General features: G+C 45.3%; 2 protein-coding genes across 3 annotated transcripts in view; both read right to left on the bottom strand.

The window, feature by feature from the left end:
* Nucleotides 1–511: 511 nt before the first annotated feature.
* LOC121554306 (ladderlectin) lies at nt 512–3,820 on the bottom strand. Of its 2 annotated transcripts, none has more exons than XM_041867809.2 (6): nt 3,712–3,820; nt 3,124–3,191; nt 2,840–2,940; nt 2,277–2,426; nt 905–1,016; nt 512–776 (listed from the first exon to the last, which is right to left on the bottom strand). In XM_041867809.2, the coding sequence occupies exons 2-6, from the start codon at nt 3,179–3,181 to the stop codon at nt 706–708; spliced, it is 492 nt and encodes a 163-aa protein (XP_041723743.1). In that variant the 5' UTR covers nt 3,182–3,191; nt 3,712–3,820; the 3' UTR covers nt 512–705. The 2 variants fall into 2 exon arrangements, with proteins under 2 accessions (XP_041723743.1, XP_041723744.1); XM_041867810.1 differs by having other exon boundaries at nt 2,292–2,426.
* A 6,252-nt stretch (nt 3,821–10,072) lies between these two features.
* The window catches only part of LOC121554657 (tripartite motif-containing protein 2), a 16,171-nt gene continuing 196 nt past the window's right edge, over nt 10,073–26,047 (bottom strand). Inside the window, exons 2-12 of the mRNA XM_045211826.1 lie at nt 25,926–26,041; nt 24,700–24,802; nt 21,921–22,059; nt 21,608–21,763; nt 20,260–20,458; nt 19,776–19,879; nt 19,520–19,687; nt 15,323–15,491; nt 13,993–14,063; nt 13,621–13,761; nt 10,073–11,450 (exon numbers count right to left, since the gene is read on the bottom strand). Of these exons, the coding sequence (XP_045067761.1) occupies nt 11,298–11,450; nt 13,621–13,761; nt 13,993–14,063; nt 15,323–15,491; nt 19,520–19,687; nt 19,776–19,879; nt 20,260–20,458; nt 21,608–21,763; nt 21,921–22,059; nt 24,700–24,802; nt 25,926–26,041 (1,519 nt within the window). The 3' untranslated portion in view covers nt 10,073–11,297. The remainder of the gene's footprint in view (nt 11,451–13,620; nt 13,762–13,992; nt 14,064–15,322; nt 15,492–19,519; nt 19,688–19,775; nt 19,880–20,259; nt 20,459–21,607; nt 21,764–21,920; nt 22,060–24,699; nt 24,803–25,925; nt 26,042–26,047) is intronic.

The following is a 26,047-nucleotide window of genomic DNA, read 5'->3' as shown; positions in this document are numbered from 1 at the left end:
TTGAATATAGAAATTGATTTTATCAAACAAAACTATGCTACATTTTATCTCAAGGACCCTTAAGATGACAAATCAGAGCAAGATTACTGAATGTAAGTACATTATTTACCTTCAGAGGTGAATGTATCAAACCAGTTTCTGTGATATTTTCTTTTGTTGTTGTTGTGCACTCTCCTCAAACAATAGCATGGTATTTTTTCACTGTAATAGCTACTGTAAATTGGACACTGCAGTTAGATTAACAAGAATTTAAGCTTTCTGCCCATATAAGACATGTCTATGTCCTGGAATGTTTGCTGTTACTTATAACAGTCATGCTAATCACATTAGCGCACGTTAGCTCAACCGTCCCGCATATGGGACACCAAATCCATAGAGGTTAACATTCATGTTGTTTGTGGAGTAATAAAACCTTTTGGGTAATAAAAGACACACATCTATTCTCTCAAAGGATTGGACAATTAAAGGATTGGACAATTATGGAAGTTTAAAAACAACCCATGAGACAAAATAATGTGTACACCTGTTTTATTGACAACAAACCACAAAATCATTACTCAACATTTATGACCAACAAATAACTAATACTCATTTTACAGCAACAAATAATCTCCACAAAGTATTTGACTTTACCATAACACGTTTTCAGTTAGGATGCTGACAGTATGGAGTAGCATTTGGGGTTTCAGGTGATGTTTTGCAGATTTAACAGGTTATCCGGGAGCACACCAAGGGCAATCTGTTTCCACATGCTATATCGTTCCAGCCTTGTTCACCTTCAGAGGAAACACGGAACAGAAATTAACTCAGATGTAGTGCGTGTATCAGACATATTTGTTGAAGTGGGCTGTGAATAAAGTTTAATTTGATGACTGGATAGTGAATGATAGTGGGCTGACTGTACCTCCAGAGTTCATCACAATACATGGCTCTCTGACACCACTGTTATTGGGCTCTCCTTGACTCCAGTCCTGGTAATCAAACTTGGACCCATCACTCCAGAACCATAGCCTGTCCTGTGGGGAAGTAGTGATGTCTCAGAATGAAAGAAATCCCACTGTGTTAGTGGATACTGAGCTATCTACACACTTAGAAAATGGGTTTCCAAAAGTGTTCCCTGGCTGTCCCCATAGGAGAACCCTTTTTGGTTCCATGTAGAACCCTTTTGGAAAAAGGTTATTCAAAGGGTTCTCCTCTGGGGACAGCCAAATAACTGTTTTAGGTTCTAGATACAATACTATTCCACTAAAACCCACTGTGTTAGTGAATACTGATCTATCTATCCTACAATACTAGCCAACTATACCCCGTGTGTTAGTAAATACTGATCTATCCTACAATATGTGCTTCCATTAAGTATTAACTCTGGGGTGTGAAGACATGCAATCAATGAAAAAATATATAAATTATTGATTTAGAAAATGTTGTATAATATTTATTTAAATTTTATCATGTAGATGAGTAGGAAAGAAATCCAATGTAATCTCTTTTTAGATTTAAATTTAAGGCAGCAAAATGTGAAGACTGTGCAAGGGGTGAGTAGACGTTCACTAGCGACTGTATCACGAGAATGCGCCGTCATTCCTACGGCTTCTGAGCTGGCGGACTCACTAAACACAAATTCTGAATTTCTACATTGGTACATGTGTCAACATATGTGAAAACCTACCTCTGCGGAAGCACAGTTCCCGCTCAGCCCAGTCAAAACTGTTCGCTGCTCTGGTACCCCAATGGTGGAACAAGCTCCCTCACTACGCCAGGTTGGTAAAGTGGTTGTCCCACTGGCTATAAGGTGAATGCACCAATTTGTAAGTCGCTCTGGATAAGAGCGTCTGCTAAATGACGTAAATGTAAATGTAAAACGGCGCATTTCTACGTTTTGTAGAAAAAAACAGGAAGCTAAAAAGTTATACCCGATGACATCATCAACAGTTTCAAACACAGATTGGTGGAGACGTGGGGAACAAGAAAACTCCCTCCCTCTGGCCAAAAACTCGATGCAGGTTTGTAAAACCACTGTTTTGGTTACTTTTAATCCCACCATGTGACGGCACAGAGAAGCATTTTTTAGGACCTTTCTTCTTATCTGAACCACAGATCATAGAAACCGTTTTCACATATGTAGACACTGGTATGGTGCGGGAGATCAGGAACATCAGGTTGGAAAGCGGAGGAATTGCCCTTCAAGTAGAATTTTACTGGGTGACTTTCACTTTTACTTGAGTCATTTTCTATGAAGGTATCTTAGCTGTGACTCAAGTATGATAATTGGGTACCTTTTCCAGCATTACCTTAACAGCATCAAACCCTCCAATCCAGGTAGGAGTGAATCTGCCAGTCTCGGAAAACACCACCCCCTGTAGAAATTGCGCCTCCTCAGAGCTATGCACAGACGCCAGGTTTGCTCCAAGGGAAATACAATGCCGCTAGAGAAAGCAGCAGAGAGGGACAAAAGCGTTTCATAACGTAAGTATTAGTCAAGTTGTCCAGTCTTTGTTTTCTGAACTCACACTATCAAATATTGTCCGTCGCAACTAATGCTCTTTTCAACAGGCTCTTTGAGGTGTTAGTTTATCTCTGTCTTGACCCGTGTCCTTTGGGTTCCATTATACAGGTGTCCTGACTCCATACATGAAATAAATATTCCAAACTTATAGAACATCCCAATTAAACAATAACTTTATAGGGGAGGTTCAGTAATTTACATGAAGCATGCAGTGCCTGTTAAAAAAAAAGAAGCCAAATCATCTTCACGTTAACGTCAATCCAAGAAAGCGAGTTGATTTTAATTTAACTTCACCCTTTAAATTCACAGTAGAAGGTAAGCATGATACAGTACCTCTGCTTCTGGCCAGGTCCTTGCTCTCTTGATAAACATGAAGCAGTGTGATCTATATGCGGTCCAGCCTGAGAGACATGGTTCCACTGCTAAAAGTCCATCTGTAAGGAGAAGACTACTGACTTTAAAGGAGAGACTGACAAATCACCTTGCATCATAAATAATTACTCAATATTATTTTTATATCAGTCAACACACAAACAAACACACACACACACACACCTCTGCTACATTTAAAATACAGAAAGAATGAATAATGTCAAGTTTGAGGTGGACTCTCGTACCTGCGTCTCCCAAAGCAAAGGCAGCGCTGAGAAGCAGAAGAACGGTCAACATGGCCATGGTGAGTCTCCTGAGAGAGTGAGAGAGAGAATCCGTCAAGACCAATTCAGTGAATACTTCAGAGTGTAGGGCCTCCTGTAGCTCAGTTGGTAGAACATGGCGCTTGCAACGCCAGGGTTGTGGGTTCGATTCCCACGGGGGGCCAGTATGAAAAATGTATGCACTCACTAACTGTAAGTTATAAATTGAGCGTCTGCTAAATGACTAAAATGCAGTGCAGTGTTTCCCTAACCTTTCCTCAAGTGCCATTCCACTTATCAGATGTATTTCAGTACTATCACATTAGATTTGACTAATGAACAATAGATATAACCTAGTACACAGGAATATGTATGCTTTCCAAATGTTACCTTATTCCCTATGTAGTGCACTACCTTTGACCAGGGTCCCCAGTACACTACATAGGGAATAGCCCACGGCCACAAAGGTAATATGGGCCCTGGTCAAAAGAAGCACACTACAAAAGGAAAAGGGTGCTATTTGGGATGCAGACAGATACAGTTTTAAATGCACAAATGTTAAGATCTCACCTTCACAAATCTTCAGTTGTAGCTTCACTTCTTCAGAGATCTTCAAAGGTCTTCACTGGGTCTCTCTCTTTCTCTCTCTCTCTCTGTCCTGCCTGTGAGTTGAGTTCTACCTCTCCCTCCTCTCCCTTTTAAGGACCAGTCCAGTCAGACCCCTCCCTCTCTCTCTTTCTGTCCAGCCCAACACCTGCTGGACCTGTCCGATAGCTACCTGTTTGACAGGGTTGGGTTCAATTCAAAGTGAAGGTTGTCATTTATATTTAAAAATGGAACAACTTTTGTAACAAATGTTGGGTCACAATATGGTTGTGGAGATTATCTTGAGCACTGGTGTCTAACTGAATGTTGTACTTAATTCTACCTAATTGGTGCTGATGAAGACTTAGTCTAAAGGGCATTATAGTGGCTTGGAAACACGATGACATTTCAGAAGGAGTCAAATAATGAGTAGGAAAACGTTTCATCATCATTGTGATGTCACCAGATAGACTTTAGATTCAGTATAACTTTAGCTAGCTAGCGCTGGAATTTTAAACTTTCATTTGAATTAACTGTCTTCAATTTGAATTAACTGCCAACCCTGCTGTCTGTCTGTTAGCTCATTCTGAACTGAATTCACCCCAAGCCACTGCATCAGAGATGGGCCACTTCACCCCTTAGGGGCCTACCAAGGGCATGTCCCAAATGGCTCCCTATCCCGTATGATATAGTGCACTACTTTTGAACAGGGCCCATATGACTCTGGTCAAAAGTAGTGCACTATAAAGAGAGGAGGGTGTGATTTGGAACGCTAACCATGTAATCGAGCACATACATTACACTGTCTTCTGTTGCTGTTTGTAACCTTATTTTACAATTAATTTAAAGAATCTACTTGGTTTTTTTCCCAGCGTGTCGTGGTCTTTGCATTTACAAGACAATAATTTCCAGCACCCTTAAGACCGTTGAAAATGCAAGAGGAGGAGAGGAGAGGAGAGGAGAGGAGAGGAGAGGAGAGGAGAGGAGAGGAGAGGAGAGGAGAGGAGAGGAGAGGAGAGGAGAGGAGAGGAGAGGAGAGGAGAGGAGAGGAGAGGAGAGGAGAGGAGAGGAGAGGAGAGGGAGAGGAGAGGAGAGGCACATAGAGCAGGTCAACTACTTATCAGACTCACTTTCCATTGGAATGACAGATCTATAACTTGACTATCTATCTGAAATGAATCCAGTCATACAGCAAACTACATAATGGACCTATAAAATAAAACGTCATATAACTTGTATTATCCAGGATTCTAATATTCATCAATAAAATAGATATTCCTAGCATCACACCCTGTAAGGCTGCTGGTCCAGTCCAGCCAGCACGGAATGTTGAAATGGAACAGGAATGTCTGTCATTCTAATTCTACAACGTCTCCATTCTATTCATTCTATTACAGGTGGGGTGAAAGGTCAATGTCTTAAGGCTGAAGGGCTGGAGGGGAGATATGTAGTAGGACCAGGGTTGTGTTGTTAGGAGAGGGGGGAGGGGAAAAGAGGAGGAGAGGAGAGGAGGAGAGGTGATGGGTCAATGTCTTAAGGCTGAAGTATTGGAGGAGAGATATGCAGTAGAACCAGCAGCACTCCTTTTTGAGGAGATGAGGGGATGAGAGGAGGACAGAAGGGGGGAGAGGGTGAATAGCTAGCATGCCTTTCTTTGTGAGGGTGAAGCCTCTCTCTCTCACCACACCCAGACGTAAACATGACTTTCAGTATTTCTGGAAGAACAGGACAATGGAATGGATGGATGGAGTCTAAAGTTAGTTGGGATGTGAAAAGAAGATAGGAGACAAATGTGAGGAGGAGAAGAGGAGAGGGGAGAGGAGAGAGAGAAGAGAGGAGAGAGAGAGGAGAGAGTGGAGAGGGGAGAGAAGAGATGAGAGGGGAGAGAGAAGAGAGGGGAGAGGAGAGAGAGAGGAGAGAGAGAGGAGAGGGGAGAGAAGAGAGAGAGGGGAGAGAGAGAGGAGAGGAGAGGGGAGAGAGAGAGGAGAGGGGAGAGAAGAGAGAGAGAGGAGAGGGGAGAGAAGAGAGAGAGAGGAGAGGGGAGAAGAGAGGGGAGAGAGGAGTTTCTATATTTCTACATAACTACATATGAGGACACAGAGGTCCGGACCACAATAAAGAAAATCTATTATGGGTCAACATCTAAATATTGCTCCCATCATTTTGGAGTTATTTTTTATTATATAGTAAATGAGCTTCAACATTCAACACATTTCGTAGTTAGGATGGTCTTCCATCTAGTGGTTGTTGTGAACAGGATGGTCTTCCATCTAGTGGTTGTTGTGAACAGGATGGTCTTCCGTCTAGTGGTTGTTGTGAACAGGATGGTCTTCCATCTAGTGGTTGTTGTGAACAGGATGGTCTTCCGTCTAGTGGTTGTTGTGAACAGGATTGTCTTCCATCTAGTGGTTGTTGTGAACAGGATGGTCTTCCGTCTAGTGGTTGTTGTGAACAGGATGGTCTTCAGTCTAGTGGTTGTTGTGAACAGGATGGTCTTCCGTCTAGTGGTTGTTGTGAACAGGATGGTCTTCCCGTCTAGTGGTTGTTGTGAACAGGATGGTCTTTCCGTCTAGTGGTTGTTGTGAACAGGATGGTCTTCCGTCTAGTGGTTGTTGTGAACAGGATGGTCTTCCATCTAGTGGTTGTTGTGAACAGGATGGTCTTCCGTCTAGTGGTTGTTGTGAACAGGATGGTCTTCCGTCTAGTGGTTGTTGTGAACAGGATGGTCTTCCGTCTAGTGGTTGTTGTGAACAGGATGGTCTTCCGTCTAGTGGTTGTTTGTGAACAGGATGGTCTTCCATCTAGTGGTTGTTGTGAACAGGATGGTCTTCCTGTCTAGTGGTTGTTGTGAACAGGATGGTCTTCCGTCTAGTGGTTGTTTGTGAACAGGATGGTCTTCCGTCTAGTGGTTGTTGTGAACAGGATGGTCTTCCGTCTAGTGGTTGTTGTGAACAGGATGGTCTTCCGTCTAGTGGTTGTTGTGAACAGGATGGTCTTCCGTCTAGTGGTTGTTGTGAACAGGATGGTCTTCCGTCTATTGGTTGTTGTGAACAGGATGGTCTTCCGTCTAGTGGTTGTTGTGAACAGGATGGTCTTCCGTCTAGTGGTGGTTGTGAACAGGATGGTCTTCCGTCTAGTGGTTGTTGTGAACAGGATGGTCTTCCATCTAGTGGTTGTTGTGAACAGGATGGTCTTCCATCTAGTGGTTGTTGTGAACAGGATGGTCTTCCATCTAGTGGTTGTTGTGAACAGGATGGTCTTCCATCTAGTGGTTGTTGTGAACAGGATGGTCTTCCGTCTAGTGGTTGTTGTGAACAGGATGGTCTTCCGTCTAGTGGTTGTTGTGAACAGGATGGTCTTCCGTCTAGTGGTTGTTGTGAACAGGATGGTCTTCCATCTAGTGGTTGTTGTGAACAGGATGGTCTTCCATCTAGTGGTTGTTGTGAACAGGATGGTCTTCCGTCTAGTGGTTGTTGTGAACAGGATGGTCTTCCGTCTAGTGGTTGTTGTGAACAGGATGGTTTGTGAAGAAATAACAATCAAATCACACACACGCACTCACACACCCAAAGTCTTGATGAACCAATGCTTTATTTCTGTGTCACGTTAGTACCAGGGAAACAAGGGTTGAAGGTCAAGGTCAACAAGGAAGTGATGTCATCATTGTTCGACGAACCTGGTCCTGTGCAGATTTTAGTGCCATCCAAGCACTAACAGACTGGATACAGCTAATCAGCTAATCATCCAGACCTTGACTATAGCTGTTAACAGACTGGATACAGCTAATCAACTAATCAACAGACCTTGACTATAGCTGTTAACAGACTGGATACAGCTAATCAGCTAATCATCAGACCTTGACTATAGCTGTTAACAGACTGGATACAGCTAATCAGCTAATCATCCAGACCTTGACTATAGCTGTTAACAGGTGTGTTAGTGCTGGGTTGGAACTAATCCCTGCACGCCCTGTGGGTCCCAGGGACCAGGATTAAGAACAGTGATCTTAACCATTATATAGGCTTGTGTCCCAAATGGCGCCCTGTTTTCTGTAGTGCACTCGTTTTGCCATAGGGCTCTGGTCAAAAGCAGTGCACTAGTTTTGCCATAGGGCTCTGGTCAAAAGCAGTGCACTAGTTTTGCCATAGGGCTCTGGTCAAAAGCAGTGCGCTAGTTTTGCCATAGGGCTCTGGTCAAAAGCAGTGCGCTAGTTTTGCCATAGGGCTCTGGTCAAAAGTAGTGCACTAGTTATGCCATAGGGCTCTGGTCAAAAGCAGTGCGCTAGTTTTGCCATAGGGCTCTGGTCAAAAGCAGTGCACTAGTTTTGCCATAGGGCTCTGGTCTAAAAGTAGTGCACTACGTAGGGACTAGGGTGCCATTGGAGAGGCAGAGTGAGATACAGAGTACAACCTATAGACCTAAACTGAGACGGTCACCTACTATATCATTAAAACAATTAGAAAATAACATGAAAACTACGTGGAAATAACATTCCTGTTTAAGAGGCAGCATGAATGAATGTAAGGCTGTGTATTTAATGGCAATATGAACGAATGTAAGGCTGTGTGTCTCAAATAATGAGGTTAAGTAATTTCATTCGTTCGTCTGTACAATCTTTTCTCTAAACAAATTATCGTCAAGAAAGACAATCGTAAAACAATCTGTACAAACGTCGTTCATCGCAGATGAACAACTTTGATTTGAATATGACATGATAATGAAAATAAATATAAAATGGCGTGATAATGCATTTAGGCTATAAATAGAAGACTATGGTAGAATTCAGATGATTTACAGGAAAACATAAATAAATATATACATTATTCCTTAAATAAATAGCATTTTAAACGCCATCAAAAAAATTATAATAAAGAAATGTTTTATTGTCACATAGTAGTACGATAGGTGTTGTTTTACAGGGTCAGTCATTGTAGTATGATAGGTGTTGTTTTGGCGGGGGGGGCACAATGAGGAGACTTTCCCCAATGGCCCTTTCCCCCAAGCGTTTCCATGGCAATGGTCGAGTTCGATTGACCTCTTTACCATATCTACTGATACAGTGACTAAAAAGAAGAAGCATGCTTCTAGAATACTATGTTTTCTTTTCTAGAAATCACACTGGTATTGTTCTAGAATACTCTGGTATCCCATTATGAGTGATATATTATTGTACTGACAAGCAACAGCACACATAATAATAATACTAATAATAATAATAATAATAATAATAATAATAAGGAAACTAATTTCGAATCCATGACAAGAAAATGATCAATCAAACATTAAGGGCTCGATTCACGAAGAGCTGCGCTACAGCGTGATGGAAAAGTAAAGGCAATGTCCCGCGTTCCTGGAGACTGCGTTCACGGTAGACACTGCATGTCGGCTCAATCGGAAATGACCTTTAAATTTAAATCGCGCCCTAGTTCTAATATTTCCTTCTTTTTTTCTTCTTTCTAAGGGTGAAACAGCACTGATGAGAGTTAGTTTGCAAATGGTTATTGGTCAGTAATAATAATAAAGATAATTCCTCAATATATATATTCTTCCATGTTATCTTGCGACTGTGTATGTGTCCCAAATAGCACCCTAATAGCACCCTATTCCCTATGTAGTGCACTACTTTAGACCAGAGAATGGCACCCTATTCCCTATATAGTGCACTACTTTAGACCAGAGAATGGAACCCTATTCCCTATATAGTGCACTACTTTAGACCAGAGAATGGCACTCTATTCCCTATGTAGTGCACTACTTTAGACCAGAGAATGGCACCCTATTCCCTATGTAGTGCACTACCTTAGACCAGAGAATGGTACCCTATTCCCTATATAGTGCACTACTTTAGACCAGAGAATGGCACCCTATTCCCTATGTAGTGCACTACTTTAGACCATAGAATGGCACCCTATTCCCTATATAGTGCACTACTTTAGACCAGAGAATGGCACCCTATTCCCTATATAGTGCACTACTTTAGACGAGAGAATGGCACCCTATTCCCTATGTAGTGCACTACTTTAGACCAGAGAATGGCACCCTATTCCCTATATAGTGCACTACTTTCGACCAGAGAATGGCACCCTATTCCCTATATAGTGCACTACTTTAGACCAGAGAATGGCACCCTATTCCCTATGTAGTGCACTACTTTAGACCAGAGAATGGCACCCTATTCCCTATATAGTGCACTACTTTAGACCAGAGAATGGCACCCTATTCCCTATATAGTGCACTACTTTAGACCAGAGAATGGCACCCTATTCCCTATATAGTGCACTACTTTAGACCAGAGAATGGCACCCTATTCCCTATGTAGTGCACTACTTTAGACCAGAGAATGGCACCCTATTCCCTATATAGTGCACTACTTTAGACCAGAGAATGACACCCTATTCCCTATATAGTGCACTACTGGGGAACTTACTGGATCACTTTTGTGTGTGGAGGGCTGGACTCTGTCTCACCCATCCCGGCCATGGGCACCCAAAATGCCCATGTGTGAGTTAGGAGCCATCCCCTGGTTCTCCTAGTGAAATCAGGCCTAAAATGAGATGTGGCGCCCCCCTGTGGATGGATCCGGGTGGGGGTTCTGGTACCCCCTCTTGGGGTCACCCCCAAGCCGACCATGGGCACCCAAAACCCCCATGTGTGAGGTAAGAGCCTCCCCTGGTTCTCCTAGTGAAATCAGGCCTAAAATGACCTGTGGCGCCCCCCTGTGGATGGGCCCGTAGGGAGCAATTTGGGACTCACACAGTATTTTCTTTCACGAAAAAATTGGATGGTTGAATATATACCTCATCCAAGTGTAAAGTCGCAAGCTGCCTTTTAGCTCAATCAAATCAACCAATCATCTATAATGAATCAATGTATTTATTTATTGATATATCTGTGGAGTATTAGAATAACCATAGCCACGTTCTTGAACAGTACTGAGCATTCCTTATTGATTTTGCAGACAACGATCCTCAAACTAACCATCGATATTATTATTCTATAGAACATACATTTATCTAGATTGTTCTGTAGAACCCATATGAACAATCTATACATTGTTCTGTAGAACCCATATGAACAATCTATACATTGTTCTGTAGACTCCATAGCAGTACGTAGGTTTAAGAGCAGATTAACTGGTTGAGATTAGTTTGATATTGAGCCAGATGAACAGGTTGAGATTAGTTTGATATTGAGCCAGATGAACAGGTTGAGATTAGTTTGATATTGAGCCAGATGAACAGGTTGAGATTGGTTTGATCTTGAGTGGTTGAGATAGGTCTTGCATGGGGGGGAGGGGGAGCTGTGACTTCATTTTGTCAAGCCGAGAGCAAGGTCCCAGGACTGTTTGACGTTGGCCAATAAGTGCTCTCACTGTGTAGCTCTGGCCAATAGTAAGGCAGATGAGTGACGTGTCGTCAGAGCAGAGAGAGGAGCTGATTTGAATGGCCGTCATTTAAGTTCATACTAAGTAGTGGTAGACATTGAAACAGTGATTCTGTCCGTCCAACCCTGCATCTCTCCAACTCTCTTCTCTCTCCATCCATCCATTCTCCCATACCTCCATCCCTTCACTACTGTAGGTATCTGTAGACCTTGAAGCAGTGGTTCCCAGAGTCGGCCACCACCACGTGTCCATCAGAGGTGAGAGCCAGACCCTGAGGTCCGTAGAGAGGGTCAGCTGATGTATTGATGTAGGACAGGAAGGAGCCACTACCGTCAAACACCTTGGGGCGGGGGGGTGGGGGGGTGGAGATAGGATGACGAAATTACTTTTTGAATGTCGCTACTGTGTAAGTGATATGAAGTATTATAAAAGTATTTTTAAAGTATTCTGAATAGATTACCTATTTTCTAAAGTAACTGAAAACAATACTTTTGTACCTGTATATCACTTTTTCCACATTTTGTTGTGTTACAGCCTGAATTTAAAATGGATTACATTTTTGTCACTGGCCTACACACAATACCCCATAATGTCAAAGTGGAATTACAGTACCAGTCAAAAGTGTGGACACATCTACTCATTCAAGGGTTTTTCTTTATTTTTACTATTTTCTACATTGTAGAATAACAGTGAAGACATCAGAACTATGAAATAACACATGGAATCATGTAGAAAGACTTACAGATGTAATCGCTGCCAAAAGTGCTTCTACAAAGTATTGACTCAGGGGTGTGAATACTTATGTAAATGAAGTATTTCTGTATTTAATTTTCAGTAAATTTACAAACATTTCTAAAACCGTGTTTTCACTTGATCATTATGGGGTATTGTGTGTAGATGGGTGAGGGGAAAAAATATATTTGTGGAATAAGTCAAGGGATATGAATACTTTCTGAATGCACTGTAGATACATTACAGTGGGGGAAAAAAGTATTTAGTCAGCCACCAATTGTGCAAGTTCTCCCACTTAAAAAGATGAGAGAGGCCTGTCATTTTCATCATAGGTACACGTCAACTATGACAGACAAAATGAGAAAAAAAATCCAGAAAATCACATTGTAGGATTTTTTATGAATTTATTTGCAAATTATGGTGGAAAATAAGTATTTGGTCAATAACAAAAGTTTCTCAATACTTTGTTATATACCCTTTGTTGGCAATGACACAGGTCAAACGTTTTCTGTAAGTCTTCACAAGGTTTTCACACACTGTTGCTGGTATTTTGGCCCATTCCTCCATGCAGATCTCCTCTAGAGCAGTGATGTTTTGGGGCTGTCGCTGGGCAACACGGACTTTCAACTCCCTCCAAAGATGTTCTATGAGGTTGAGATCTGGAGACTGTCTAGGCCACTCCAGGACCTTGAAATGCTTCTTACGAAGCCACTCCTTCGTTGCCCGGGCTGTGTGTTTGGGATCATTGTGATGCTGAAAGACCCAGCCACGTTTCATCTTCAATGCCCTTGCTGATGGAAGGAGGTTTTCACTCAAAATCTCACGATACAGGGCCCCATTCATTCTTTCCTTTACACGGATCAGTCGTCCTGGTCCCTTTGCAGAAAAACAGCCCCAAAGCATGATGTTTCCACCCCCATGCTTCACAGTAGGTATGGTGTTCTTTAGATGCAACTCAGCATTCTTTGTCCTCCAAACACGACGAGTTGAGTTTTTACCAAAAAGTTATATTTTGGTTTCATCTGACCATATGACATTCTCCCAATCCTCTTCTGGATCATCCAAATGCACTCTAGCAAACTTCAGACGGGCCTGGACATGTACTGGCTTAAGCAGGGGGACACGTCTGGCACTGCAGGATTTGAGTCCCTGGCGGCGTAGTGTGTTACTGATGGTAGGCTTTGTTACTTTGGTCCCAGCTCTCTGCAGGTCATTCACTAGGTCCCCCCGTGTGGTTCTGGGATTTTTGCTCACTGTTCTTGTGATAATTTTGACCCCACGGGGTGAGATCTTGCGTGGAGCCCCAGATCGAGGGAGATTTTCAGTGGTCTTGTATGTCTTCCATTTCCTAATAATTGCTCCCACAGATGCAGTCTTCCCAGCCTGGTGCAGGTCTACAAGTTTGTTTCTGGTGTCCTTTGACAGCTCTTTGGTCTTGGCCATAATGGAGTTTGGAGTGTGACTGTTTGAGGTTGTGGACAGGTGTCTTTTATACTGATAGGAGCCTCTTAAAGAAGAAGTTACAGGTCTGTGAGAGCCTGAAATCTTGCTTGTTTGTAGGTGACCAAATACTTATTTTCCACCATAATTTGCAAATAAATTCATTAAAAATCCTACAATGTGATTTTCTGGAAAAAAAAATCTCAATTTGTCTGTCATAGTTGACGTGTACCTATGATGAAAATTACAGACCTCTCTCATCTTTTTAAGTGGGAGAACTTGCACAATTGGTGGCTGACTAAATAATTTTTTCCCCCACTGTATATATATTACTGTACCTGTATACGGCTGTTGCCCCAGTCGGCTACGATGATGTTCCCGTTCACGTCGACGGCCACGCCTGTAGGAGCGTTAAACTGACCGTTGCCCTCTCCATTAGATCCAAACTTCAACAGCAGCTCTCCCTCTGGGGTGAACACCTGGGAGGGAGGGAGGGAGGGAGGGAGGGAGGGAGGGAAACCAGGACTTTTTCCTATTCATTCTATTGGGTTTAACGAAGGTTTGAGGCGTTTAGTTGATCCACCAGACCTTCTGAACATGAGTTGGTTGCTTAGTTACTGATGAGTTGGTTGCTTAGTTACTGATGAGTTGGTTGCTTAGTTACTGATGAGTTGGTTGCTTAGTTACTGATGAGTTGGTTGCTTAGTTACCTTGACTGAGTGGTTGTGAAAGTCTGTCACTATGATCTCATTGTTGTTGTTGACGGCTGCAAAATGAGGACCTGGTCGGAAGAGAGGAGGCGAGAGGAGGAGAGGAGGTGGAGAGAGGAGGAGAAGAGGAGGAGAGAGGAGGCGAGAGGAGGAGAGGAGGTGGAGAGAGGAGAGGAGGTGGAGAGGAGGTGGAGAGGAGGAGGGGAGAGAGGAGGAGAGAGGTGGAGAGGAGGAGGAGAGAGGAGGAGAGAGGAGAGAGAGAGAGGAGGAGGAGAGGAGGAGAGAGGAGGAGGAGAGGGGAGAGGAGAGGAGGTGGAGAGGAGGAGAGAGGAGGAGAGGAGAGAGGAGGAGAGGAGGAGAGAGGAGGAGAGGAGGAGAGGAGAGGAGGAGAGGGAGGAGAGGAGGAGAGAGGAGGAGAGGGAGGAGGAGAGGAGGGGAGAGGAGGAGAGGAGGAGAGAGGGAGAGAGGAGAGGAGGAGGAGGAGGAGAGAGGAGGAGAGAGGAGAGGAGGAGAGGAGGAGAGAGGAGGAGGAGGAGAGGAGGAGAGAGGAGGAGAGGAGGTGGAGAGAGGAGGAGAGAGGAGGAGAGGAGGAGGAGAGAGGAGGTGAGAGAGGAGGAGAGGGAGAGAGAGGAGAGAGGAGGAGAGGAGGAGAGAGAGGAGGAGGAGGAGGAGGAGAGAGGAGGTGGAGAGAGGAGGAGAGGAGGAGGAGAGGAGGAGAGAGAGGAGGAGAGGAGGAGAAGAGGTGGAGAGAGGAGGAGAAGAGGAGGAGAGAGGAGGAGAGGAGGTGGAGAGAGGAGGAGAGGAGGTGGAGAGAGGAGGAGAGGAGGAGAGAGAGGAGGAGAGGAGGAGAGAGGAGGAGAGGAGGTGGAGAGAGGAGGAGAGGAGGAGAGAGAGGAGGGAGAGGAGAGAGAGGAGGAGAGGAGGTGGAGAGAGGAGGAGAGGAGGGAGAGGAGGGAGGAGGAGGGAGAGGAGGTGGAGAGAGGAGGAGAGGAGGAGAGAGGAGGAGAGGAGGTGGAGAGAGGAGGAGAAGAGGAGGAGAGAGGAGGAGAGGAGGTGGAGAGAGGAGGAGAGGAGGTGGAGAGAGGAGGAGAGGAGGTGGAGAGAGGAGGAGAGGAGGAGAGAGAGGAGGAGAGGAGGAGAGAGGAGGAGAGGAGGTGGAGAGAGGAGGAGAGGAGGTGGAGAGAGGAGGAGAGGTGGAGCAAAGAGGAGAGAGCAGAGAGGAGGAGAGATGGAAGTTTCATGACGCCTTCATCACCATCGTCACCATCGTCATCATCACCATCGTCATCACCATCACCACCACCACCATCACCACCACCACCATCATCACCTGCGAACTGTTTGTCTCCATTGCCGCGGCTACCAAACTTAGTAACGAGCTTGCCGGTTGGCTGGAAGATGAAGACGGTGCATGCCTTGTTGTCAACGACGATCACATGACCGTTCTGATCCACGGACACACCCTTCGGTCCCATCAGCCTACCAGAGCCCAGCTTGGCCTGACAGACAGACAGATGACAACCAATCAGAGGACAGGTTAGCCTGACATACAGATGACAACCAATCAGAGGACAGCTTGGCCTGACAGATCAGAAAATAGAATAAAGTCACCCTTATGTCATTGAGGGGCAGATGCTCAAAGTACACCCCCAAAAAAAAATACAGTGCCTTCAGATAGTTCAGACCCCTTGACTTTTTCCCAAATTTTTTTAACAGCCTTATTCTAAAATGGATTAAAAAATAAAATGTCCTCAGCAATCTACACACAATACCCCATAATGCCAAAGCGAAAACAGGTTTTTAGAAATCTTTGCAAATGTATAAAAAAATTAATTTAAAAAAAGTATTCAGACCCTTTGCCATGAGACTGTTTGTTCAGGAGCATCCTGTTTCCATTGATCATCCTTGAGATGTTTCTACAACTTGATTGGAGTCCACCTGTGGCAAATTCAGTTTATTGGACATGATTTGGAAAGGCACACACCTGTCAATGTAAAGGTCCCACAGTTGACAGTGCATGTCAGAGCAGAAACCAAGCCATGAGGTCAAAGGAATTGTCCGTAGAGCTCTGAGACAGGATTGTGTCGAGGCACAGATCTGAGGAAGGGTACCAAACAATGTCTGCAGCATTGAAGGTCCCCAAGAACACAGTGGCCTCCATCATTCTTAAATGGAAGAAGTTTGGAACCACCAAGACTATTGCTCATTATAGTTTTACATGTACTCGTTCCGCCCAGTTCGTATCTGTGTGTAAAACAGATCGGTAGACAGTTGTCCTTTTATTTCTCCTTTTACTGGGCCCACTTTGTTTTACATATATATTTACTGTGTAAATAATTCAACAAAATCATTTAGTATTGTGAAGGATATATTGAGTCTGTTATTATTACATGGGTTGATATTAGCCCAGAGTTCTAGATTAGGCTAGTGACGGTCGGCTACGGAGGGTCGGCTACTGACGGTAGGCTACGGAGGGTCGGCTACAGACGTTAGGCTACGGAGGGTCGGCTACAGACGGTAGGCTACGGAGGGTCGGCTACAGACGGTAGGCTACGGAGGGTCGGCTACAGACGGTAGGCTACGGATGGTAGGCTACGGAGGGTCGGCTACAGATGGTAGGCTACGGAGGGTCGGCTACAGATGGTAGGCAACAGACGGTAGGCTACGGAGGGTCGGCTACTGACGGTAGGCAACAGACGGTAGGCTACGGAGGGTCGGCTACTGACGGTAGGCTACGGAGGGTCGGCTACTGACGGTAGGCTACGGAGGGTCGGCTACGGAGGGTCGGCTACGGAGGGTCGGCTACTGACCGTAGGCTACAGACGGTAGGCTACGGAGGGTAGGCTACGGAGGGTCGGCTACTGACCGTAGGCAAGGAGGGTCGGCTACAGACGGTGGCTACAGACGGTAGGCTACGGAGGGTCGGTTACTGACAGTAGGCTACAGAGGGTCGGCTACAGACGGTAGGCTATGGAGGGTCGGCTACAGACGGTAGCTACAGACGGTAGGCTACGGCGGGTCGGCTACAGACGGTAGGCTACGGACAGTCTGCTACGGACGGTAGGCTACGGAGGGTCAGCTACGGACGGTAGGCTACGGAGGGTCGGCTACAGACGGTAGGCTACGGAGGGTCGGCTACAGATGGTAGGCTACGGAGGGTCAGCTACGGACGGTAGGCTACAGACGGTAGGCTACGGAGGGTCGGCTACTGACCGTAGGCTACAGACGGTAGGCTACGGAGGGTAGGCTACGGAGGGTAGGCTACGGAGGGTCGGCTACTGACCATAGGCAAGGAGGGTCGGCTACAGACGGTGGCTACAGACGGTAGGCTACGGAGGGTCGGCTACTGACAGTAGGCTACGGCGGGTCGGCTACAGACGCTAGGCTACAGACGGTTGGCTACGGACGGTAGGCTACGGAGGGTCGGCTACGGAGGGTCAGCTACGGATGGTAGGCTACGGAGGGTCGGCTACAGACGGTAGGCTACGGAGGGTCGCTACAGACGGTAGGCTACGAAGGGTCGGCTACAGACGGTAGGCTACGAAGGGTCAGCTATAGACGGTAGGCTACGGAGGGTCAGCTACAGACGGTAGGCTACGGAGGGTCGGCTACGGACGGTAGGCTACAGACGGTAGGCTACGGAGGGTCGGCTACAGATGGTAGGCTACAGACGGTAGGCTACGGAGGTCGGCTACAGGCGGTAGGCTACGGAGGGTCAGCTACGGACAGGTAGGCTACGGAGGGTCGGCTACGGACGGTAGGCTACAGACGGTAGGCTACGGAGGGTCGGCTACAGATGGTAGGCTACTGAGGGTCGGCTACGGAGGGTCGGCTACAGGCGGTAGGCTACGGAGGGTCAGCTACGGACAGGTAGGCTACGGAGGGTCGGCTACGGACGGTAGGCTACAGACGGTAGGCTACGGAGGGGCATTCTCTCAACCAGCTTCATGAGGTAGTCACCTGAAATGCATTTCAATTAACAGGTGTGCCTTCTTAAAAGTTAATTTGTGGAATTTATTTCCTTCTTAATGTGTTTGAACCAATCAGTTGTGTTGTGACAAGGTAGGGGTGGTATACAGAAGATAGCCCTACTTGGTAAAAGACCAAGTCCATATTATGGCAAGAACAGCTCAAATGAGCAAAGAGAAACGACAGTCATCATTACTTTAAGACATGAAGGTCAGTCAATACGGAACTTTGAAAGTTTCTTCAAGTGCAGTTGCAAAAACCATTAAGCGCTATGATGAAACTGGCTCTCATGAGGAAAACCACAGGAAAGGAAGACCCAGAGTTACCTCTGCTGCAGAGGATAAGTTCATTAGATTTAACTGCACCTCAGATTGCAGCCCAAATAAATGCTTCACAGAGTTCAAGTAACAGACACATCTCAACATCAACTGTTCAGAGGAGACTGTGTGAATCAGGCCTTCATGGTCTAATTGCTGCAAAGAAACCACTACTAAAGGACACCAATAAGAAGAAGAGACTTGCTTGGGCCAAGAAACACGAGCAATGGACATTAGACCGGTGGAAATCTGTCCTTTGGTCTGATGAATCCAAATTTGAGATTTTTGGATCCAACCGCAGTGTCTGTTGAGACGTAGAGTAGGTGAATGGATGATCTCCGCATGTGTGGTTCCCACCGTGAAGCATGGAGGAGGAGATGTGATGGTGCTTTGCTGGTGACACTGTCTGTGATTTATTTAGAATTCAAGTCACACTTAACCAGCATGGCTACCACAGCATTCTGCAGCGATCCGCCATCCCATCTGGTTTGGGCTTAATGGGACTATCATTTGTTTTTCAACAGGACAATGACCCAACACACCTCCAGGCTGTGTAAGGGCTATTTGACCAAGAAGGAGAGTGATGGAGTGCTGCATCAGATGACCTGGTCTCCACAATCACCCGACCTCAACCCAATTCAGATGGTTTGGGATGAGTTGGACGGCAGAGTGAAGGAAAAGCAGCCAACAAGTGCTCAGCATATTTTGGAACTCCTTCAAGACTATTGGAAAAGCATTCCAGGTGAAGCTGGTTGAGAGAATGCCAAGAGTGTGCAAAGCTGTCATCAAGGCAAAGGGTGGCTACTTTGAAGAATCTAACATCTAAAATAAAATTTTCTTTGTTTAACACTTTTTTTGGCTACTACATGATTCCATGTGTGTTATTTCATAGTTTTGATGTCTTCACTATTATTCTACAATGTAGAAAATAGTAAAAACAAAGAACAACCCTTGAATGAGTAGGTGTCCAAACTTTTGACTGGTACTGTATGTGTAACCTATATCTCACCTGTATGTCACCTGTATGTCACCTGTATGTGACCTGTATCTCACCTGTTTGTCACCTGTATGTCACCTGTTTGTCACCTGTATGTGACCTGTATCTCACCTGTTTGTCACCTGTATGTCACCTGTTTGTCACCTGTATGTGACCTGTATCTCACCTGTTTGACACCTGTATGTCACCTGTATGTCACCTGTATGTCACCTGTATGTCACCTGTATGTGACCTATATGTTCACCTTGTATTTGCCCTCGCTGGAGAAGATGCTGACCCACTTGTTGTCGTAGTCGGCGATGATGATGTCACCGTTGGGGTGAACAGCCACACCCGTCGGTCGTTGAAGTTGCCCTGGCGACCGACCCCTCACCCCAAAACGACTCTTAAACTCCCCCTCATTAGAGAAGATCTGTCCGGCGGGACGGACACAAACAGACACAAACTATCAAAATTAGGCAAATGTGTGCGTGCATGCGTGTGTGTGTGTGTGTATTTACCTGGACACACTGGTTATTGCTGTCTGCTATTAGAATCCTGCCACTGGAGGACGCTGACACACCCTGCAGGTTAGTAAACTCTCCTTTATTCCTCCCCTTAGTCCCTGGAGCGCACGCACACACACACACACACACACACACACACACACACACACACACACGTGAAAACATTATTAATGGAGAAATTAAAGGCAGAGAGAGAGAGAAACAGACAGAGAGAGAGAGAAACAGACAGAGAGAGAGAGAAACAGACAGAGAGAGAGAGAAAACAGACAGAGAGATGGAAACAGAGAGATAGAGAGAGAGAGAAACAGAGAGATAGAGAGAGAGAGAAACAGACAGAGAGAGAGAGAAACAGACAGAGAGAGAGAGAGAACAGACAGAGAGAGAGAGAAACAGAAAGAGAGAAACTCTGTCTGTTTCTCTCTCTCTCTCTCTCTCTCTCTCTCTCTCTCTCTCTCTCTCTCTCTCTCTCTCTACACACCTATCCTGAAGATGAGGTCATCTTCGATGGGGTTCTCTCTGCGTCTGGGTGTCCCCAGGGCACTGCCCGTCCTCCTGGACCCCTTCTTCTTACTCCCAGACCCAGGGGATTTCCCTCTCCGCTTAGCCCCCTCAGAGGAGCCTGTAGACGTGGTGGCGGTGGCCGTCAGAGAGGTGGCTGTGGTGGTGGGAGGAGACACCTGGAAGAGACAGTTAACATTGAGTTAGAAGGAGGAAGGGACGGTAGACAGACACAGACACTGAGTTGCAAAATTCCGGTAACTTTCGCTAAATTCCCAGGTTTTCCAGAAATACTGGTTGGAAGATCTGGGAGTCCTCCAAAAATCCCTACTCTCCTTACCTCTCTCACTCTTAAACTCTCTCACACTCTTAATCTCTCTCACACTCTTAATCTCTCTCACACTCTTAATCTCTCTCACATTCTTAAACTCTCTCACACTCTTAATCTCTCTCACACTCTTAATCTCTCTCACACTCTTAATCTCTCTCACACACTTAAGCTCTCTCACACTCTTAATCTCTTTCACACTCTTTACCTCTCTCACACTCTTAATCTCTCTCACACTCTTAATCTCTCTCACTCTCAATCTCTCTCACACAGTCCCTCTCTCACACAGTCTCTCTCTCACACAGTCTCTGTCTCTCACACAGTCTCTCTCTCACACAGTCTCTGTCTCTCTCACACAGTCTCTGGCTCTCTCACACAGTCTCTCACACAGTCTCTCTCTCTCACACACAGTCTCTCTCTCACACAGTCTCTCTCTCACACAGTCTCTCTCTCCCACAGTCTCTGTCTCTCACACAGTCTCTCTCTCACACAGTCTCTGTCTCTCTCACACAGTCTCTGGCTCTCTCACACAGTCTCTCACACAGTCTCTCTCTCTCTCTCTCTCTCTCTCTCTCTCTCTCTCTCACAGTCTCTCTCTCACACAGTCTCTCTCTTTCACACAGTCTCTCTCTCACACAGTCTCTCTCTCACACAGTCTCTGTCTCTCACACAGTCTCTGTCTCTCACACAGTCTCTGTCTCTCTCACACAGTCTCTCACACAGTCTCTCTCTCTCTCTCTCTCTCTCACACATTCTCTCTCTCACATAGTCTCTCTCTCACACAGTCTCTCTCTCCCACAGTCTCTGTCGCTCTCACACAGTCTCTGGCTCTCTCACACAGTCTCTCACACAGTCTCTCTCTCTCTCTCCCACAGTCTCTCTCTCTCTCCCACAGTCTCTGTCTCTCTCACACAGTCTCTGTCACGCTGTCTCCCTCACTCTGTCTCTCTCACTCCGTCTCTCTGTCTCTCATTACCTCAGGGTCAGGGGACCTGGTAACACTGAGTCTGAAGGGACTTCCTTTGATGTGTTGGTCATAGAGCCGGAGAGCCAATGAGAACTCTCCTTCCTTGTTTACAGTGTAAACAAAATCATATGTCCCGTTCTTGTGGTCGATTATCTCCCCGTCCGCTACGCTACCATCTGGGGTACACACCTGGAACAAGATATAACAACTCTATTTATCCATGTAGGGCAATTAGTTTAGCTTAGTTTAGCGTAACGTAGCATAGCTTAGCTTAGCGTAGCATACATTAGCTTGGTTTATTTTATTTTAGTTTAGCTTAACGTGCGTGTGCGTGTCGGTCCCCCACCTCAGCAGACAGGATGGCGTTGCCGCCCCTGCAGGGTCCCCCGGCCTTGTCTCTGGTCGTTATGTTTACGCAGGCTGGGAGACCCACGATGCACTGCTCCAGCCCAACACCCGACGCCTCACTCTGGCTCGCCACCGCGCTTGGGGCGTCAAATCATGATGTCATTATTTTTATTTCATTTATATTAATTGTTTCATTTCAATTTTTTGTAAAAGAAAATATGTTTATTAATATTTTATCTAGCTAACATATTTGATCTCTGATACCAGCAGCCAGTTCAGTTCCTACCCTTCCATCGTCCCTCTCGGATCCACAACACAAAAAAAAACATTCGAAAAAACTCTGAAAATTAATTAAAATGAAAAACAGTAAAATACCCTATTTGGATAAGTGAACACCCCCTGAGTTAATACTTGGTGGAACCACCTTTTGCTTGAATTACAGCCATGAGTCTCTTCGAATACATCTGTGACTGTGACCTAGACTGTGCAATATTTGCCCATTCTTCCTTGCAGAATTGTTCAAGCTCAGTCAAATTGCCTGGTGACCGCTCATGGACTGCACTCTTCAAGTCATTCCACAGATTCTCAAATGGGATTTAGGTCGGGGCTCTGACTAGGCCACTCGAGGACATTCACCTTCTAGTCTTTCAACCACTGTATGGTTGCTTTGGCGGTGTGCTTTGGGTCATTGTCACGTTGAAACGTGAACCATCTTCCCATTTTCAACTTCCCGGCAGAGGGCTGCAGGTTCTCCTCAAGAATCTGTGGGTATTTTGCCCTGTCCATTTTCCCTTCTATCCTGACAAGTGCTCCAGTCCCTGCTGAAGAGAAACACCCCCACAACAGGATGCTGCCACCGCCGTGCTTTACTGTAGGCACGGTTTTCTTTGGGTGGAAAAAATTTATTGGGTTTTCGCCAGACATATCGTTTTTGCATTCAGGCCAAAAAGTTCAATTTTGGTCTCATCTGACCACAGCACCTTTTGCCACTTGGCCTCAGAATCTACAATGTGATTTTTGGCAAAGCTCAAAACTAGACTTGATGTGGCTTTTTTTTGTGCAGTGTTTTATTTCTTGCCACCCTCCCATAGAGGCCAGAACTGTGGAGCGCTTGTGATATTGTGGTCACATGCACACGTTGAACGGTCTTTTGCCATAAAGGCCTGAAGCTCCTTCAATGTCGCCATTGGCTTCTTGGTAGCCTCTCTGATCGGTCTCCTCCTTTCCCGGTCATCCAGTTTGTAGGGACGGCCTGATCTATGCAGGGTCTGGGTGATGTCATACACCTTCCACTTCTTAATAATGGTCTTAACTGTGCTCCGAGGGATAGACAAAGCCTTTGAAATATTTGTATATCCATCCCGTGACTTGTGCCTTTCCACAACTTTATCTCGTATATCTTTTGAAAGTACCTTTCCGCCCATAGTGGATTCTTTGCTTTGAATTGCACTACTAAGCAGTGGAGTCCTCTATGAACAATTGCTTTTATTCTGAACTAATCAAAGTCACTACAATTGATCACAGATGGAAGCCAATTAGCTTGATTTGTGATTTGGAAGGTGGTTGGTTATACCTCAGCGAGTTTGCAATTCTACGGGGGCGTTCACTTATCCAAATAGGGTATTTTACTGATTTACTTTTAATTCATTTTCAGAGTTTTTTTTCGATTTTCTTTTACACGGATATTGTGGGTTACTGTGTGTAAATAAAGCTGGAAAAAGTCTAATTTTAAGGCAACAAAAGATGAACATTTTGAAAGGGGGTGGTGACTTTCTATACCCACTGTAGACTGACCTGGTAGTGATGAAAATCCCCATCTGATATAGACTGACCTGGTAGTGATGATAATCCCCATCTGATATAGACTGACCTGGTAGTGATGATAATCCCCATCTGATATAGACTGACCTGGTAGTGATGATAATCCCCAGTTGATATAGACTGACCTGGTAGTGATGATAATCCCCATCTGATATAGACTGACCTGGTAGTGATAATCCCCATCTGATATAGACTGACCTGGTAGTGATGATAATCCCCAGTTGATATAGACTGACCTGGTAGTGATGATAATCCCCATCTGATATAGACTGACCTGGTAGTGATGATAATCCCCAGTTGATATAGACTGACCTGGTAGTGATGATAATCCCCATCTGATATAGACTGACCTGGTAGTGATGATAATCCCCATCTGATATAGACTGACCTGGTAGTGATGATAATCCCCAGTTGATATAGACTGACCTGGTAGTGATGATAATCCCCAGTTGATATAGACTGACCTGGTAGTGATGATAATCCCCATCTGATATAGACTGACCTGGTAGTGATGATAATCCCCATCTGATATAGACTGACCTGGTAGTGATGATAATCCCCATCTGATATAGACTGACCTGGTAGTGATGATAATCCCCATCTGATATAGACTGACCTGGTAGTGATGATAATCCCCATCTGATAGACTGACCTGGTAGTGATGATAATCCCCATCTGATATAGACTGACCTGGTAGTGATGATAATCCCCATCTGATATAGACTGACCTGGTAGTGATGATAATCCCCATCTGATATAGACTGACCTGGTAGTGATGATCATCCCCAGTTGATATAGACTGACCTGGTAGTGATGATAATCCCCATCTGATATAGACTGACCTGGTAGTGATGATAATCCCCAGTTGATATAGACTGACCTGGTAGTGATGATAATCCCCAGTTGATATAGACTGACCTGGTAGTGATGATAATCCCCAGTTGATATAGACTGACCTGGTAGTGATGATAGTTCCCAGGTTGTGGATAGACCTCCTCAGCCCCTCTGCCTCCATCAGTAAGTCCAGCTGATCATTCTCCTCAGCCTGGAACGGTAGCCCTACCGGAAATATATATGTTAAAACGGTAGCCCTACCGGAAATATATATGTTAAAATGGTAGCCCTACCGGAAATATATATGTTAAAACGGTAGACCTACCGGAAATATATATGTTAAAACGGTAGACCTACCGGAAATATATATGTTAAAACGGTAGACCTACCGGAAATATATATGTTAAAATGGTAGCCCTACTGGAAATATATATGTTAAAAACGGTAGCCATACCGGACTGAACAAACATATTAAGGCAACATGTAAGGTGTTGGTCCCATGTTTCATGAGCTAAAATAAAAAATCCCAGACATTTTCCACACGCACAAAAAGCTTATTCCTCTCAAATTGTGTGCACAAATTAGTTTACATCCTTGTTAGTGAGCATTTCTCCTTTGCCAAGATAATCCATCCACCTGCCAGGTGTGGCATATCAAGAAGCTGATTCAACAGCATGATCATTACACAGGTGCACCTTGTGCTGGGGACAATAAAAGGCCACTCTAAAATCTGCAGTTGTGTCACACAACACCACAGATGTCTCAAGTTTAGAGGGAGTGTGCAATTGGCATGCTGACTGCAGGAATGTCCACCAGAGCTGTTTCCAGATAATATTATGTTCATTTCTCTACCATAAGCCGCCTCCAACATCGTTTTAGAGAACTTGGAAGTACAACCGAAGACCACATGTAACCACGTTCACCTACTCTGCGTCTCACAAAGACATGGCGGTTGGAACCATAAATCTCCTATTTGGACTCATCAGACCAAAGGACAGATTTCCACCGGTCTAACGTCCATTGCTCGTGTTTCTTGCTCGTGTTTCTTGTCTCTCAACAAGCTTCACCTGGAACGCTTTTCCTCTCGTTGTTTGGATTTGAAAATCCAACCATTGTAATGGAAGGGGTTGGCACTTGGGGGGGCTGTGTGCGGCTGTCTGTGTTTGAGTGAGAAACACACAGAGGAAAGCCAACCAGTAAAAACACAGCGCCCTTCATTAACAACGCAATGTACCGACAACATCAAAGAGACATTCCAGACTCTGAAGCTAGGAGGACTTTCAAAGTTAGGTGCTTAGCCTAACTTATTTCACATGCCATGGAACGGAACATGTTATAATTTCCAGACCTTGGCTGGCCAGCTCCCCCAGCCTCTCCCCAAGGCCTCTCTCAGCCTGCAGGCTCGCGGCGCTGGCCTCCCCGCTCAGGGCCTCCTCTGTCTGGGTACAGGTGTCAACTATACCCCTGGCC

Source organism: Coregonus clupeaformis, chromosome 39, assembly GCF_020615455.1.
Source record: "Coregonus clupeaformis isolate EN_2021a chromosome 39, ASM2061545v1, whole genome shotgun sequence".
NCBI classification, from domain to species: domain Eukaryota; kingdom Metazoa; phylum Chordata; class Actinopteri; order Salmoniformes; family Salmonidae; genus Coregonus; species Coregonus clupeaformis.
The sequence above is the reverse complement of the archived record's forward strand: the minus strand, read 5'-3'. Positions and strand labels throughout refer to the sequence as shown.

Excerpts from the sequence above, each read along its gene's own strand:
- LOC121554306 (XM_041867809.2), bottom strand. The coding sequence starts at position 3,181 with ATGGCCATGTTGACCGTTCTTCTGCTTCTCAGCGCTGCCTTTGCTTTG. Across the intron at positions 2,941-3,123 it reads CTTTGCTTTGGGAGACGCAG|ATGGACTTTTAGCAGTGGAA; the intron begins GTACGAGAGTCC and ends TTCTCCTTACAG. Across the intron at positions 2,427-2,839 it reads GGACCTGGCCAGAAGCAGAG|CGGCATTGTATTTCCCTTGG; the intron begins GTACTGTATCAT and ends TGCTTTCTCTAG.